General features: G+C 42.8%; 1 protein-coding gene across 1 annotated transcript in view; it reads left to right on the plus strand.

Annotated features, from left to right (window-relative positions):
* The window catches only part of LOXHD1 (lipoxygenase homology PLAT domains 1), a 165223-nt gene that overhangs the window by 20932 nt on the left and 125635 nt on the right, over positions 1-18656 (plus strand). The window contains exon 2 of the mRNA XM_030258491.4: positions 11751-11865. Coding sequence (XP_030114351.4) covers positions 11751-11865 — 115 coding nt within the window. The remainder of the gene's footprint in view (positions 1-11750; positions 11866-18656) is intronic.

An 18656-nucleotide genomic window follows, 5' to 3' on the forward strand; every position in this document is an offset into this window, starting at 1 on the left:
GTTCGTTGCTAAGCTCTGTTTAATGCAGTTTAGCAGCAGTGGAGGAGAGCAAGTGTTGTGTTGTGGCCAGCTTTGTCCCTGTGCTCTGTACAGAACTGCAGTGATGGCTTTGTAGACAATCATCAGTTGCAGAATCACCTTGTGTGCACCCTGCGCCCACTGATCTTCCCCAAATGAGGCTTTGATTAATATTCTGAGTCAGGATGAACAAGGACTCCTCTTTGGAAGACAGATATTATTTTTACTCCTGGGCACTAAAATGAGCTTGGGTTTTGGGCATAAAACATTTTGAGGAGGGCTTTGTGCCAGTGGCAATTTTATGTCTTGTGATCTGTTGGGAGATGCAAACTGCGCTACTGAGAGAAGGTGGTTCTGAACTCTCTCTGGAGTTATGGATCTCATCTGCTTGCATCCCAGCACCTCTCACAACTGGAAATGACCACAGAAAATAAGTTTTTGGAAAAGTTTAGATAATTTTAAGTGTTTGTTAGATGTGCATACATGCCTGGAATAGAGAAGGCTTTGGAACTACTTAATTTGGTCTTCCAGAGCCTTCAAGAGAGTTGGAAAGGGACTATTTACAAGAGCCTGGAGTGAGATGATAATGGAAAATGACTTCATACTGAAAGAGGGAAAGTTTACAGTTAGATGCTAGGAGGAAATTGTTCACTGTGGAGGGGGTGAAGCACAAGATCTGCCATCCCTGAAAGTGTACAAGGGCAGCTTGGATGGGGTTTAGAGCAACCTGGTCTAGGGGAAAGTGTCCCTGCCCATGTCAGGGACTTGGGACCCAGCTATCTTTAAGATCCTTTCCTACCCAGGTCATTCTATGGTACTATGAACTATTACAGAAGTTTACTATTGTATGACTGAACAAGCCAATACTAAGTTAGTTGTGATACTGACGTGTTGATTAGTTTCAGGAGCACTTGATAATAACTTTTTTGTATAGGTGCTAAAAAGTATTTGTGCCTGTCTGTTAGACATCCCTGCTGCACACTTATGTACCCCCACTGGAGAACTGAAGTTGCCTGGAGGTGTCATGCTGAAACTGGGTCTTACAAATTGGAAGTGAGTGATTAAAATGCTGGGAGAGGGGCTTTGAAAGGAATCACAGTAGCTCTTCATAGTCCATAATGAGCCATCGACTTGCAACAGGGATATCACTAGTCACTGGTGTGGAAAATCAGTGTCATAAAGCAGATGAATGCAAATAAACCTTTTTGGAGCAAGTTCTTACTGGTATCTGGAGGTCTGCAGATGTCACCTTTCCTTTGCAGATGTGTGTTTGGCCAAGTGCAGGCACAGAGCTGAAGGGAGCAAGCACTTGTGCTCCCCCACCTCTCCCTCTGCCAGGCCAGGACCCTAAGCTTATGCAGAATTCATTATTGTTAGGCACACATGATCCATTTGGGATGGCTCAGTCCAGCTGGCAGCCCCAAAAACAGCATCCAGGAACAGCTGTGGTTGCCAAGCTGCCAAAGGCACGGCACAGCTGATGTCAAACCCACACCCGCAAGCAGGAGCTGCAGCTTCCCAGCACTGCTGCTCTCCTCATACCCAAAACAATCAGCTCTGAATGAAGTGGTGAGTTCAGTTTTATAAAACTCAGTTTTATACCCTTGATTGCCTGTGGGTACCTTTTAGATTGAGTGTTTGAGTTTGGACTTGAATAGAAAATACCTGAGAGCTCCCAGAGAGGAGCTGAAAGAGTTTGCACTGAGAATAGATGTTAAATCCAGCTCAGTATGTTCAGTCTTGGATGTGTTCTCAACACAGGTATCCCATCAGTCTGGATTCAGTTTTCTGTAGCATCCAAGGAGCCCTTTCTGAGGAAGGTGACCTTTAGAAGATGCAGGACTAGAACCTGATCACATTGGAATAATTCAAGAATGTTTGGAGGTTTTTATCTTTCCCTCTTCCATTGTATCCTTCTTTCCTTTTCTCTTTCCTCCCTTAAGAGTCGAGATTCCTATGTCTTTAAAACATCCAAGCTTTGCCTGAGTAGTTTTTCTTTCTCTGGTTGCAGAAAGAGAACTGAGGAGATGCTTTTGCTCACAGATACATCAGTTCCTCTACTGGTACATCAAATTCCAGGTTTCAGGACTGCATTGATATTTTAAGGATCATTAGTTTTGTTCCCATTTACACTTTGTTAAATATACATCTTCTAGGCCTTCTGTGAAGCTGTTTATCATCCTGTCCCTGGGTATTGGACTAATATCTGAATACTGTTCCATTAAAACAGCAGAATTACATCAATCAGGATGTAAAGTCTGGGCAAAAAATAATACTGAGCTACAAGTGGCTAAGCAGAGAGGGGGCCAGGGCAAACCAGCATTTTATTCCAGCCTAGGACAATCCTACAGCCTCAGGTGAGGTGGTTTATCCATCTGAGCCCTAGGAAAGCAGAGGCTCATGGTGGGTTTGGTGTCAAGAGCCTCTGATCACTGTGGGGATGTGTTGGTTTACTGCAGGTTTGTTTTAGCTGTCGAAGTTGCAATCAGGATGTAGCTTCCAGATTCACAACATGTTTTTGTCTGGTTAAGGCCTCCTCTTGGCTGACTACTGGTGCTCCAAGAAATATTTATTTATTATCAGTGCCTTCAGGGTGCAGCTATTTCTCCAGGCATTGTCAGAGGGGATTTTCTTCCTTGCAACATGATGACACAAATACCTGAATGGCAACACTTAGAGACTGAAAATTAATAATTGTGGCTTTTGTGTATGGATTTATGTTCACTGCAAGACAGGCTGGACAGTTGTGCATTGTTGTTGTTTTAACTGAATGTGGTTGTTGAAAAGTAGGTCTTTTTTGCACTTTGTCACCTGATGTTCAGGAATGTTGTATTTTTCAGCATCATTTTGGAGGTCTACATTTCATAGACATCTGTATTGTAGTAGTATCTCAATCAGAATTTCTCTGTGAACTGTAAGTATTAATTAAGACATATTTGTAAAGAAGGCGGAGGTAGGAGTGGAAAGGCCATAGCAATTTTTTTAAAATATTTCTTTTTATGGTGCTATTTGAATAGTAGAAACTCTGTGCCATGACTATTTAAACTGGGGAGCTGTTATTTATTCCTAGAATCATAGAATCCTAGAATGGTTTGGGTTGGAAGGGACCTTGGACGTTACATAATTCCAGTACCACTAGACTAATTTGCTCCAAACCTCACCCAACCTAACTCATAACGACATCTAACAATGCTGATGTAAATATCAGTAAGATAACTTGTATTTATCACAAGCTTCTGTCAGGAACCCTTCCCTGCTTAGGCCAAGCACCAACATGAAACACAGCTAGAAATGAGCTCCCAGGAGCCAAATGCGCTGGTTCATCACCCTAGAACTGCCAAGTGTGCAGTGTCCCCTCAGGCTCGTAGCCCGTGTTCCCGCTGTGGGCCAGCTGTCCGTGCTCATAGTGTCATCCAGGCCCCACCTGCTGATGGCTTTGCCAGCTGTTTCCTCCTGAACACATTCCTGTTGGATTCAGTGCCTCAGGCCAAGTGGTTTTGAAACACTGTTGATGTGGGTGTATTTTTCTCTGTGAAAACAGCTAAGCTGTCCCCAGAAAAAGAGCTGTGAGAAATGTCTTGCCTTGCTCATGTCAGGGAACATCCAACATCAAACTCCTACAATGCCTCCAGGCCAGAAACACTGGGCAGGAGTGGGCAATAAAACAATATTTTGGTGAAATTGCTCTTCCTCCTACCTGGGTATTGGGGTTGGGGCTGGCAGCATGGAGAGGGTCTCTCCTTGATGTTGGTTTTTCTCTACCTAGGTGACAAGAAGAGTGTGGGATCTTGTTAGAGTCTGATGACATGGAACATAAAGCCACAGAATGGTTTGGACTGGAAGGGATCTTTAAGATCATCCAATGTCACCCCCTGCAGGAGTGACATCTTCCACTATCCCAGAGTGCTCCTAGCCCCACCCAGCCTGACCTTGGACACTTCCAGTGATCCAGGGACAGCCACAGCTTCTCTGGGTGCCCTGTGCCAGGGCCTGCCCACCCTCCCAGCCAGCAATTCCTTCACAATATCCCATCTGTCACCCTGGCAGTGGGATGCCTTTTCCTGTGTCCTGTCAATCCAGGCTCTTGTCCAATGTCTCTCCCCATGATTTTTTATAAACTGCCTTCAGGTAATTGAAGGCTACTAGAAAGTCATCCCAGACCCTTCTCTTCTCCAGGCTGAACTCTCCCGATGCCTTCAGCCTTTCCTCATAGGAGAGGTACTCCATCCCTCTAATCACAGACATGACAGACAGTAGGGAATTGCTTCCAGCTGCATTCTGCAGACACATTGCTCTACCACAGACTTTGTTCAGTGCTGCAGATAAAATCAATTTTATATTTTGCTCAGGCTGTGCTGTACACCTCCCATTGGATAGAAATTTCTAATGTTCTTGTCAATAGTGGTGACTCAGAGGCACCCCATGTCCTAGCAGGACCTTCTTGCCTCCAAGAGACAATGAAAGAAATGGAACAGGTTTCTGTTGTGAGCGTCTCTCTCCACTGAGACACAGTATTTTCCTCCAACACAATTTAAGCTTGAATAAAAAAGATGTTGATTGCTAAACTAATTCTATTATACTGTTCCAGCAAAGAACTAAAATGGCTTTTCCTGGTAGTGCTCAGGCAAAAATACTCTTTAAGTGCTAGCTGGATCACCATGTGAATCGAGTTTGGCTTCCTACATGCATGAGAATGAAATGTTAATTTTTACAATAGCTGATGAAGTAAAACACACTCCAAATCATGACTACACTGACTGTGGGAACAGGCAGGACAGTGTTCAACTTTGGATTTATATTGTAAGAGACAAATGATATTTCAGAGCTCAAGATAATGATACTTGTGTATACCTGCACTAAGTTTGCTTAGGAGAAAACCTCCCTAATTCATGTCTGTGACAAAGTCTCAAAATGTGAGATGCTATTAACTCTGCAATTCCTTGTATAAACTTTGAATAGCAAAATGTGTAACAGTGTGCAACCAGTCCAAATATTTGTGAAAAAAAAAGTCCCTCCCTTTTGCTTTGAATAATTAATTTGGCATCCATGTCGGACTCAAAAGCTTCTTTCCATGAAGCATATAAAGAGCAGGCAATCTCTCATAGAGTGTGAGGCCCAAATCTGCTCACAGTTCTGAGGTACAAATCCAAACCATTGTGCTCAAGTCAATGGAGTTAGTCAGGATTTGCTACAGAGTGAATGAGAGGAGATTTTGACTCATTTTGTGTATGACAAGAGATTATTGCACAAATTGTGTCTCACTGAAAACAAACAAGCTGTGATTTAAAAGGCTCATTTTTGTGGTGGGTAAAGGATGGTCCTGATTAAACTGTAACCATCATAAGTATTTATCTGATATGCTCACATGCACAGAGCATTGTTTTGTCAAACATAACCTATAACAGCACAGACCCTTAAAAACTTCCAAGTATTTTGCATAAATGTCAAGGTACTCTTCAGGTGCTCCAAGACAAACACACTCAGAAGTGTTTCGGGAGAAGCCAGAGTGATTGGTGCTTAGCATGAATCAACATGAAGTGAATATTGAGAATAATCAGTGAATTCTCAGCCGGAGGTGCAGCAAAGTGCAAACAGCCATTAGTGCTGCTGAGGTAAATGCATCCTGCTTAACAGAAGTATCTGAAGGTAGCTCTGAGAGCCACAGCTTCAAAGCAGTTGGTGTTGATTTAGGCTTATATTCAAGATGAATCACAGAATGGTTCAAGCTGGAAAGTACCACAGTGGGTCCTCTGGTTCCATCTCCTTACTCCAGCAGAGTCATCCCATAGCACAGGCTACAGGATTTTGTCCAGATTGCTCTGGAATATCCCCAGTGAGGGAGACTCCACACCCTCTCTGGTCTCTGTTTCAGTCCTTGGTCACTGCACAGTGAAGAAGTTCTTCCTCATGTTCAGATGGAACTTCCTGAGCATCAGTTTCTTCCTGTTCCTCTTGTTCACTGTTCTGCATCACTGGGAACAACATGATCCATCCTCTGACATATCCCTTCAGAAACCTGTGGGTTTTGCTTTCTCTCTTCCTTCCCCAAACTCCTTATTATCTTTTCTGTTTTATTTCACCTACTTAATCATTCTTGTGGCACAACCTTGATTTTTTTTTTACCAAGGGACAGTCTTGCTAGACAGAAATTAGGCACCAACTCAGTTATCCATATTCACCTCATGAGAATGTGACCTGACAGGACCTGTAGTCACTGCCATAATTGATACTGAGCAGTCCATGTTGTTGGAGTCAGAAAAAACTGAATTTATCAGCCAAAGCACTCTTTTGGCCTGGAAATATTCCTTTCTTGGGTAGCTAAGGGAAGTTTCCATGCTCTTGGTTTAAGTGTCCCAGTCTGCACTTGTCAGACTTTATAGTTTTACAGTAATTTTAGGAGTAATTTTGAAGCAAGTGTTTGAATCATTGAATGGATGGATTTATATGAACCCACTTCTTATTTATCATCTCCTTCTGCAAAGCAAGAAACAGGGTGGGAGTGTTTCCAGCAGGGATGCAATGTAACTCAAAACTGATTTTATGCCGTCTGTATCCTGTGCTTGAAATGACCATTTATGAATGCTTATTTTCAACAAAGAAAGTATTGTCTGTAATTTCCTTTATTGAGCTTGTATTTGCCTGAGAAAAGCAGTAATGGGTTTGCAGTTCATAGCAAATCAGCCCTGTTTAGCTTGCTGGAACTTTCACCAGCTTCTGAAGCCTTTGTGCTGGATAGCTGAGCAGTGGAGTCAGCTGGGGATTCAATATCTACCGGAGGAGATAAGTGAACTAAATTCCACTTGATTGAGATAATATTTGGAACAAAAGAGCCTGTATCAGTAAGTATATTAAAGCTTTATATTGACTCTGCCCGGCCTATTGGGAGAAAAGCAAGATTTGGAGACTGGGCTGAAAGTCAGTCATTTCCATACTAACACTTTGGATTTCTGTAACTTGGCCATGATCTGAGCACTCAGAATAGACTCACTTTGACCTTGGGGCAGGGTTGTTTGCCACCTAAAAGTGCCTTGATAGTAGGTGTCTTCCTGTGAGCAGCATGATGATCAAACTGGGGTCCAGTCCCCTCTCTCTTGCATTGGTGGTCTCTCTCTGGGGCTCCTCTACCCAGGGGCTGCCATATACTTCAGAAACTTCATAAACTCAGCCAATGTTACTAGGAAAAGCATTATGGAGTACCACACAGGAATTTGGCTTGGAAGGGACTTTTAAGAATATTTAATTCCAAGCCTCTGCCATGGGCAGGGAAACTCTCCAGTAGAGCAGGTTGCTCCCAGCCCCACAGCAGCATCTGAATGCTGCCTTCATGACCTGAACACTTGGGTGAAGATCTTTGGAAATCCTGTCCATGTCTGAAGGGATGTGGATGAAGTATTTGGAGATATGGAAATGTCATGGTTTACACCTCATGTTTGACCAAGAAGGAAGCAGGGGCATCATGGGTGCAAAGTCATATACAGAGAGGCCAAGAAGCCTCTGCAAAAGCATATCTCAGTATATTAAAAGAGCAGGAACATGTAAAAGGAGTTGGTTTTTAACATTGCAGAAGCCAAAAGTTATTGCAAAACTCTGAAGAGGCACCAAGTAGGAAAGTCCTTGGTGTGCATTAGTGCCCATGATCCAGAAAATAATAATGGGGGTGGACCCTCCATAAAAATTTGGATCTTTTTGAGTGATGGTGAGTGTGAAAAACAGGGACTCAAAATGGGAAGATTAGAAATACCATGAGGCCATCCAAAAAGGAAGCAAGGAACTTGGCTGGAAGATACTTGAAACTTAGAGGATACCTAAGATTTAAATTCCTGTGTTTTCCTAATATTCTCTTTCAAAACTGGAGCATTGAAGTAGTAAATTTGATCCTTCTAACCTAGATGCCAGATTTGGTTAGATAATTTCCACAGATAGCCGATTTCAAGCTTTTTAGTTAATTCAGTTTTATCATCCTAAATCACAAAACACGAGATGTTTATGCTTGGAATTTGCTAGCACTGGACATGTTTTCTCAAAGCCACAATATCCAATTATTCAGGAACAAACTTGAGGGTGGTTATGCAATCTCACTAACCTACACAGTTCTTGTTGAAAAATATCATGGGTGCTGTTCCCAGCAAAGGGGCTGGGGTACAAAATATTTATCCCCATCCCAGCTCAGTAGCCTTTTATGTCTTCTGGGCCCTCAAACTGTAGAGCAAATATGACAACTGTCAGGGGCTGATAAAAAATTGTTGAAAAAAAATGCAAAGAAAAGAAACAATCTTGAATCTGTACTGCTGAACTTCCACACCTTTGAAGGAAGTGGCTAAATAATCTGCATTTTTCTCCTGCCTTTTGCAGAAGGATCTGGCATCAATATTAGCATTAAACTTTAATTTTCTTCCAAAAAAGGAAATTATGGACCCTGCATCTATGACATCACTGGAAATCTGGGACATCATGTATTTGCACAGCTGGCCATCCAGCTGTAAGTCTGGAAAAGAGGTGGCAGGGCTCCTTCTCCCTTCCAGAAATGCACTGTGACATGTGTCAAATGCAGTGATGTGCTGATGTCATCAACCCAGGCCCTCCTTTTGTCCCTCACTGCAAAGTTAATTAAAATGATGTTAACCACAGGGTATGCCTGGCAATGGCATGAGCTAATCAAGCAGGGCTCAGCACATCTGTCCTGGTAAAAACTACTCATCCATGTGCTGCCTGCCCACTGCAGTGTATGGAGGCTGATTTTGGGCTTGTGAACCTAAAGGGCAGCTCATCTACTCGGACTGTCATTGTTTTGCAACTGTGAGACTCCCATTGCAGAAATCAGAGGGATTTGATTTTTAATGGGGGCAGGGGGGGATTCTGGCTTTGTGGTGGGTTTTATCTTAGACAATGTCCCTGTATCCCATCACCTCATTAGCTGGGGACTGAAAAGTGGGAGTAGATAATTTTCTACAACTTCAGCAAGGAAATTAAAATTGGTTGTATAGATGGGGTGATGCCAATACCTGCACAGGTGCAGCAGACCAGCTCAAGAATATGTTTCATTTGATGGGCAGGCTTAATATGGCAGACTCTGTTATATGGACATATAACCTGTAAGTCCTAGCAGTTCTCTAGCAGTAAAAAAACTCACTAGAAAAAACTGTTGGAGCTTTTGAAAGGTCTCTGGGAACTTACAGATTGTTGTGGTGGGTTTTTTTCTCTTCTCACATGAAAAATGCCTGCATGCCAGACAAAGTTGAACATGACTTGACCTCATCCCTGAAAATCAGAACAGGGGCAAATTCTACTTAGGCTCTGTGGGGAGAGAGGAGACAATGCCTAAAGGTCCCTTTCCCTAAAAAAGCTTGAAATCATGGAATCAAGGTTGGAAAAGATCTCCAAGATCATCGGGTCCAACCTTTGACCAAACACGATGTTGTCAACTAGACCATGCACAAAGTGCCGTGTCCAGCGGCGGAAGCTTGCAGAGGGATGCTGAGCCGTAGCTGCCACTTTGGCAGTGCCTGTAGGAAGCTCTGACAGTGATAAATACTTCCACAGCACAGATAAGTCATAAAGCTATTTGAGATGATCAGGCATAAAAGGCTGCTGTGGATGAGCGCAGCAATATTCTAACGTGAGCCGGCTGTTTCCGAAGCGGAGCCGCCGCGGCCGAAAGCCCCGGAGCGACGGGCGGTGACTCACCGGGCTTACACATCCCCCTCCTGCTAATGGCTAATGCAAACACCTTTTCTGTCGCTCCCCGCTACGCCAAACGTCTCCCGCTGGCATGTGGGAATGCTAACAGGAGGAAGGTGAAATGAAAACACTGCTTATACGTATTACTTATGTGCAAGCTGTTGATCCCATATTCTTCCTGTTTGCTTTTTTTTTTTGTGTGTTTTTGGGTTTTTTTTGTTTTTTTTTTTTTCCTTTTTTTTCCCCAGAAAAATCTCCTCTTCCTTTGAGCCTGTAAATGAAATACACCAAGCCAAGGGATGCTTAAAATGTTGCCAAGCACAGATCACAACTTCCTGTACTTATTACAATAATGCCCCCTTTTCTGTCCTATTTATATTCATGGGAAGGTGAGATTAGGAAAATATTGCACTTTTTTTTTTTTTCCTCAGTGCAATAGAGCTTATGGAAATAAAGAATAGTTTTTAATCAGTTTTACATGAGGTCCCTGCATTTTGCTCTTTTGGTTGCAATGGTGATTAAATTTCTTTTTGATTATGTTTTGAGGGAAGAGTGTTATTGTGGAAAAACATGTGATGCTCAGAGCAGAGTTAAAATATATTTTTTATGTTTTTGAATAAATACAGAATATAATGGAATAGAAGAATAGGTATGTGAATAGAATAGATTAGTGATGTAGTGAGGGAGAGATGGACACTAATAAAATATGTAACTGCTTTGCAGTTACCCATGAAGAGAGACATTTTTAGAGCATTAGTTGTGAGAAATCCCATAGTTAGCAGTCAGTTTGTGCATGATGAAATGATGAAAGCATAGCCTCTCCCCTAGGTGATACGTCTGAATTTGAGATGCTATCACTAGATCATGAACAGCATGTTGTCTGAAGCCAAAAAGAGCCATCAGGGTGCATAGCTTGGCCACAGGCAAGGTTTTGTAATTTCTTCCAGTTCCTTCTCTGTCGAGCCAACTAAGATATGTCCTTCAGTAAAGTAACCTGTTGTCAAGCCTCAAGTCTTGTTCTAACATCACTCATCATCCTAAGAAATGTATGTCTGACTACAGAATTATTGTTATTTGAATCTGTCTAACTCTGCCTTTTGGACATTGGATCTTATCATGCCTCTTGAGTGAAAAGCACTTTTTAACTTGTGTGTCTCCCAAGAAGATATATGTGTGTGTAAATACAGTTGTCACTCTGTCTACTACTTGGAAAGATAAATCGATAGAGCTTTGAGACTCTAATTTAGGTGTTTTCCTACCTATTGTCAGGGGGATTAATTTGGATCTCAGGGAAAGGGTCTTCCCCAGAGGGTGGTGGGCACTGCCCAGGCTTCCTAGGGAATGGACACTACCCCGAGGCTGCCAGAGCTCCAGCAGTGTTTGGATAATGCTCCCAAGGATGCTCAGGGTGGGATTGTTGGTGCGTCTGTGCAGCACCAGGAGTTGGACTCGATCCTTGTGGGTCCTGTGAGAGACTGAAAATATTCATGCCCTGTTGAGCGAGGTTTTTTTTGGGGCTTTCGAGGTCTCTTCCAATTCAGGACATTCTGTGATTCTCCTCATAATTTACCATTTTGTCTTTGGTAAAACCTCTGCAACAACCAAAATGCAAAATTCCTGGCTGTAGTGATGTCCCAGCTTCCATACAAATATCTTATCAGAGCAAACAGGAAAATGTGCATTGCGTTGACATGTGCACAAATGAAAAGTGGCTCAACAGCTTTAACACTTCACATAAATTCATCTGCTCTATGTAACACATGCTCATGCATTATGGTAGGAGAGGCAGCATGTTCACAGACAAGTGCTTTATTTGTAGCAAAGTCCATCCTAACCCAGTCTCTCTGCCCATGTAAAGTGTCTCCAGCAGTCTTGCTTGATGTGATGATTTTCAACAGCTGGGTTCACTATGTCCTGTCCAAGAGGTGGGTTTTTTGGGCAGTGGGTGCATAGATGCATCTCTAGGGCGTGTTTATCAGCTCCAAGATGACTTGAATCCATAAAGGGTCAAGGCTCTCTCCTGTTATCCTGATGTTTCTTTTCTCTTTCCACAGTTTATGAGGTGGTGACAGTGACAGGAGATGTCCGGGGAGCAGGAACAGATGCCAACGTCTTTGTCACTCTCTTTGGAGAGCATGGGATCACACCCAAGACTCATCTCACAAGCAAGTAAGTGTCTGAAAGGAAATCTGTATCTTTGAGGCCTGCTCTTCAGGGTCTGTTAAAGCATTTTGATGAAACATAATATCATGCTGATGGATGTGGAAGGAATAAATCTATATAGTATTTTAAGATCACCAGGGAAATCTGAATTTTTGGCATTGCGTATTTTATACCCAATCCGTTGCAAACCTGCATTCCCTTCTGTAGGTGGAAATCCACATTATATAATGCTCATATTTGCAAGGTGTGGAGATACTTGCTTTTCTTAGAGCTTAATTTTGGATCTCCCGAATTAGGAGCTGAGAACATTCATTGCTTGTTGAAGTGGGCATGATGGGCTATATTCCCATGCTTAGATCCCACTGATGTCTCCATGCTAGTCAGGTACAGACAGAAGTGTCCTCGAATGATTCTAAAGAGTAACTCAGTGGGTTTGAAGTAATGTTGATAGATGACCACCTACTAAAAGCCATAGGAAATCTGAGGCAAGCAGAAATGGAAGAATGAAGAATTTAAGCTGACTCCTAATTTAGACTGCTTTCATCCTATCCGCTGTATGCCTTGCTACACACCACTGCAGTTGCACATCATTCTGGTGGCGCTGTTCTATTTTCCTCCAGCTGATGTCAACACCATCCTATGGATGCATCTTCTCATTCCTTATCAGCATGTTGAACTTAGTGGGAGCCCTATTTTATAATTTAAGAACCTATTAAGATGCTTTTGACTCTCTAAATAGCTTTTTTGTTTGTTTGTTTGTTTAATTTACAAAGTGAACTTCAGGATCAGCAGGTGCTCATTTCCTTTGAAATCAAGATGACTTTTGACAAAGCACCAGCTCTGCAATGTACTAACTTTCCCTTAGTCAGTCAATTGCACTAAGATAAAGCAGAAATCCCTTCTTCAGAGAGTCTAGGAGAGGCTGTGTGTGTCTGTTTTTTGGTGTTCTTATTGTTTTGGTTTTCTTGGAAATGTGTTTCAGAATTATTAATCCTGTGCTAATGTCACACGGTAACCTCACATTTTCTCCATTTCTACAGCACCGACAAGAGGTACCTGCAGCTATTTTAAATTTTACCCTCAAAAGAACTTCTCTTCCCAGTGAAACAACTCAAACATGAGAGTCTGTAAAGAAAATGATATGGGAATGGTAAAGAAAATACATGAAATTTCAGCCCTGTTTGCCATATTTCAAATTCAGAAACCAGAGCTAGGCAAAGGAGTTCTATTATCCCAGAATTTCTAGAAACGCCAGTCGTGATTGTATCTTATATATCTATATGAAATGCTTTGGTTTTGTTGTGTGATTTTCATCCAGATTTCCTAACGAACTGACAAAGTGGAATGCCATTTTCTTTGATGCGACAGAGAAGGAAAATGAGGCAAGGACCTAAAAGGGAATGTGGTTCCACTGACGATCAGTGACAGAGCTGGAAGCAGCAGCAGCAGCTCTGCTGGGGGAAAAAGCTTCTAGCCTCCAAACCTGCCCTGTAGAATTTGGCGAAACCATCAAAGAAACATCTGCTTTCCAGGGAGTTGTCTTGTGTTCGTCATTTACAGAAATAGCCATTTCATTGGGAAAGCACTAATCTGCTCAAAGCTATGGGAAGAACCCAAATATTACCATAAAATATTAATAAATAAACTCTATGCCCTTCAGAGAAGTCAAAATATGTCCATCAGCTGTGGTATTAAATGTGCTGCTGGTTGTGTGGGTGGTCTTTGCTGGCACTTGAGTTTTCCTCTTGCTCTCACCACTTTCATTTTGTGAAAGGGAAAAAGAAAGGATGCACAGTTATTTTAGGTTGCAGCAGCAGCACTCTGAGCTTGTTTGGACCTGAGTTAGCCTTTTTGGCTTGGTCCCTGTTGCTGCAGTGAACAGATGGCTCAGGTGTGGAAAGCGAGCATGAAAGGCTCAGGAAGCCTACCTTCTGCAGTTCAGGGATCTTGAAACTGGTCCCATAGGAGGTGACCACTAGAACTGCAACTACAGCTTTCCACTGGGGGTTTCCCAAACATCAGCAAAATTTCTGTGTCTCTAAGCAAAGTCTGGTGCTTTACAGTGCTCCATCAAGGAATGGTGAGAAAAACATCTAGTCTGGGTGTAGAAGTGTCTTCAGACCTCCTTAATTGATAGTCTTGCCTCCTAATTATAAGAAAACCATGAAATAGTCAGTTTGCCCCCCTCCCTCCCCAAACTTGTTATGCAGCTTTGTGAATATGGCAAAAGGATGGAATCTCATGCATCTTTCAACTAAATGTTTAAACGAGTTCACTTATGACTGCAAATGCATGACATTTTATAGGTGTTTACACTTCCCCATGTTATGACAGACAGCTAAAATATCATGCATTGCCTAAAGATGATGCTACCACTTCGGCTATTGGTTAGAATGGGTTTTTCCTGTTTCTTTCCTGACTGTGTGCTCGTAGTGAAAGACATGACTGTTCAGGTCTCTTTGTTATGGGCTGTTAAGGGGAAGACATGGCAAGCTGATGACATGTCGTGTATTTTTAACATTGGCCGGCAATACGGTAACTGTGAAAGACACAAATCTTTGTCATGACTGGTCAGGAGGAACATCGGTTCTGGAAGTAACAGCAGTCAAAATCTGAGCCAAGAGCTGAGTCCCAGAGTGGGGCTGCAAGAAAGAACATGCTGTGTTGAGACAATGGGAAAATTGCTTAAAAATATCAGAGGGCAGGGTGGTGGATATTAGAAGGAAATTCTTGGCTATGAGGATGCTGAGGCCCTGGTATAGGTTGCCCAGAGAAGCTGTCCCATCCCTATCCTGGCAGGGATACTCCAGGCCAGGCTGGATGGGCTTTGGAGCAACCTGGCGTACTGAAAGGTGTCCCTGCCCATGGCAGGGGGTGGAATGAGATGGACTTTAAGGTCCCTAAGGTCCCTTCCAACACAAAAATCTTGTGATTATGTGATTTATTTTGGAAAGGAGGTTCTGTGTTGGGTGTCTGGTCATGGCTGGAACAACACCTCCTTTGCAGTCACTGTCTGCCGGTTTGTGGGGGGACTGTATCACTGGTGCTGGCAAAGTGCTGCTTGGGCCCAGAAGCTCTTGGCAAAATCCCACTTCAAAACCCAGCTCATGCAACTCTTCAGCTCCCCATCCACCACCCTGCATCAGGTACAGCTCAGCCAGAAGCTAAAAGCACTACCAGAAATTAGTTTATTTCCACTGGCTTCATCACAGACACATGGGTAAACACCAAGGTTTTGCTTGGTGGCATTTTGACAGTTGTCAAAACTTTTCCCACAGGCGTGAATTGTTCCTCTGTGATCTCACTCTGAGTAAAGAGTCTGATCCTCCAGTATTTTATCTCCGCTGCTGATCTTCCACAGTATTTTATTTCTCCATGTTCATGTTCTTCCCACCAGGCTGAGGCTGGAGAAATAGTGCAGCACTCAGCTGGGAGAGCCACTGCCAGCTCATTCACAGTTTTTAGTCCAAATCTATGGTTTTTTTGCTAGTGCAATTTTTCAGTGTTAAGCTTACTTGGTCCAGTTGGGGACAATTGCAAATAATATCACAGAGAGGTTTTTACCTTGAGGAAAAAAAAAACAAAGAAAGGGTTAAGAGAAGATTTAAGAGCTACGGCAATGTGGAAGAAAGGTGAAATAATTGGTGACTGCTGGCCTTCTACTGAATTTTATGACAATACAGAGGATTTAAAAAAAAATTCTGATGCTGAAGACAATAAATTGGCAATCACTTCTACCTGATCTTGGGTGACTATACAATTTTTCCTGCTCCTTAAACCAGCAAATACATATGAATTGTAGATTATGTACTGGATAATCTTCAGATGATGGTAATGTTTGTACCTCTAGTACAGTTAAGCCAAGCCCAGTGGAAGTAGATCGATTTTGTTATTTAACCTCTCTAGAATAAACAAATAAATAAATACAGGAAAGGGAGCTTATTTACTCTGGGCAGTTAATATAATAAGTTAGGAAATGTTAGGTAGCTGGTGCAGAAAGGGCTGTGAAGGGAACAAACACCAAGTGCAGAGGGGGAAGGATTCTCACCTTACTGTTGAAGTGCTGCTTCAGAGAGGAGCTGTGACCCTTTTCCTTTAATAGCACGTGATGTTTACCATTTTACAGTTGTTTGTGTATCTAAATCTACCCTGATTTATGTCTGTACAATTCTGTAGCACTTTCAGTGCTCTTTGAAGACTTAATGGTCTGGGACAGCATTAAGTAACAGCACATTTTGGAGTCCATATTCACTCCTGAAAAAGAAACTAAATGGGATTTTTTTTTCCCTCTGTCTCTCTAAGTCTTATTAGCCAGCCTGTGTCTAGTATTTCAGGAATAAAGTACCTGAGAGAGTGCTGAGACCAAGGTGTTGATCAACCTAAATATAAGAGGGTATAATTTGTGTATGTATAAATTATAATCCAACAGCAACTATGAACACAGCAGCTCGTGGTACAACTACAAGGAAGGTAAAGCCTTAGAGAGAAAAACATGATTTTGCTTAAAATAGCCAGACTTTTAAGGGAATTCAGCTATTAGACCCAGGTCCCTGCTGATCAAGTGTCAGCTGCAATTTTCAGACTGTAAAACCTGGCCAGTTTTCCCCTTGAGATAAGAGTAAGGTGTATTCCTGGAATGAACTCAACTTTCTGTCTTGCTCAAAGTCCTGCCCCTATCCCAACTCATTAATGTCAGTCTTAAAAATGCCTGAGCTCATTGTCATCAACAATTTTAAAATATTTCTCCATGGGAAGGGGATGAAAATTTTCAACAGACTAAAATTTATCTCAATCTGGCAAAGTGAATGTAATTAAACATGTAATTTTATACTGGGAAATACTGGGAAATACTGAGAAACCTTTTCACTGTTCTTGGTGGCACTGTTTGCTTTGCATACAGTTTCTCTAGAAAATAGTAGCCAAACTGCAGATTGAACAAAGGCATCCCCACCCACAGCAGTGAGGCTAGAAAGAAATAATCTTTAAGGTCCATTCCAATCCAGGACATTCTATGATTCAATGATTTTATGATAAAGCATAGCTAAGATTATCTAAATTACACACCACTACTTTGTTTTGTTTATGCAAATCACACCACCAAAGATGAAAATATCTGATATTAAGATGATGCTGCTCCATGGAGTACAAAGTGAAGGAGCACTTAATGTCTGTAATTAAGGCTGTCTGAATCTGTACCTGGAATGCTTATGGATAAGGCAGAGTCAGTGCACCTTCACTTTGTAAAGTTTTGGGGTAAATTCAGACTCCCATGGTTTTGGCCTGGTGTTTGGCTCCCGGGTGTCATCACTCTGCTACAACCCTGAGCAGTTAATCTCATCCAATTAAACCCTTGCAAGTGGGGCGGTTTTTTCACCAATTTTTTAGTGCCTCTTGAAGCAGGATTCATTCTGCTGGTCGATAATGTCCTTGGTACAAACATTGACAATGGCTGTGCTTTTCTGCTGGTTTCTTTTCCATCTGGAGTGGTTTTGGATGTATGCTGCCTCACGTGGTATTCCCAGCCACCAGCTGACTGATGCTGTCAGCTTCATGACAGCAGTCTTGGCTAAATATTTGCAGACTAATCTCCGTGGACTATTTGTTGCTCCAAGGAGGAGGCTAATGATGCTGCTATTGGAGCTCTGTGCTAAGAGCTGCTATGATTTGAAATATGGGACATATTTTGTAGTTAGTTTGTACATGACAATGTCCTCTCTCTAGGAGTGATCGATTGTGGATGTGTAGGGAGGGACAGAGGGATGAGGCTAACACATTGTCAGCATTTTTCCAATATCTTTTGCATCTGCTAGCAAGATGCCATCTTAGCCAGAGGCCTGATAACACAGGTTCACACAGCCTATAATGTGTATTAGAACAACCTGAGGATGAGGGAAGCTATCTGTACTTTCAAGCCAGGAAAACAACAGGAATAGACCAGTGCTCATCCCTGACATCTTTTCATGGCACCCTTACAGATGATACTGGCCGAAGGGTGGAAGGGAAATCCTACATAGAAACAGGATGTGGAGAGAGAGCACTTTAGCTATTAAAAAAATATGGGGAAGGGAGCAGGGTTCATTGTGTGTTTTTTTGGAAAAACTTTCCTTCCTGTCCCTCTCAATTCAGCTCTGACACACATTAAGTTCTGTCGGCAGCTCTAGGCCCCTCAGGACAAGAGAGACACTGAGGAGCTGGAGCGTGTCCAGGGCAGGGAACGAAGCTGGGGAAGGGGCTGGAGCCCCAGGAGGGGCTGAGGGAGCTGGAAAGGGGCTCAGACTGGAGAAAAGGAGGCTCAGGGGGACCTTGTGGCTCTGTTCAACTCCCTGCCAGGAGGGGACAGCCGGGGGAGTCGGGCTCTGCTCCCAGGGACAGGGACAGGAGGAGAGGGAACGGCCTCAGGCTGGGCCAGGGGAGGTTTTGACTGAATATTAGGGAAATTTTCTCAACTGAAAGAGCTGCCAAACCCCAGAAGAGGCTGCCCAGGGTTGTGATGGAGTCCCCATGCCTGTAGGGATTTAAAAGCCACATGGATGTGGTACCTGGGGACATGGGTTAGTGGTGGCCTTGGCTGGGCTGTGGGCATGGTTGGACTCGAAGTCCTTGGAGGGCTTTTCCCACGCAAATGATTCTGTCATTCTGTGGTATTCTACACTGCCCACCCATAGTGCATGAGAAACTCCCCTGACCTAGCAGGTGAACCAAGTAGCATTTATATTTTCCTAGAGAGTGGCAGGCTTTAGGATGGTTTGGGCTGTACGACCTTCCAAAATCATCCCCGATACCCACCTCCTCCAACT

Source organism: Taeniopygia guttata, chromosome Z (assembly GCF_048771995.1).
Source record: "Taeniopygia guttata chromosome Z, bTaeGut7.mat, whole genome shotgun sequence".
In the NCBI taxonomy this organism is placed as follows: domain Eukaryota; kingdom Metazoa; phylum Chordata; class Aves; order Passeriformes; family Estrildidae; genus Taeniopygia; species Taeniopygia guttata.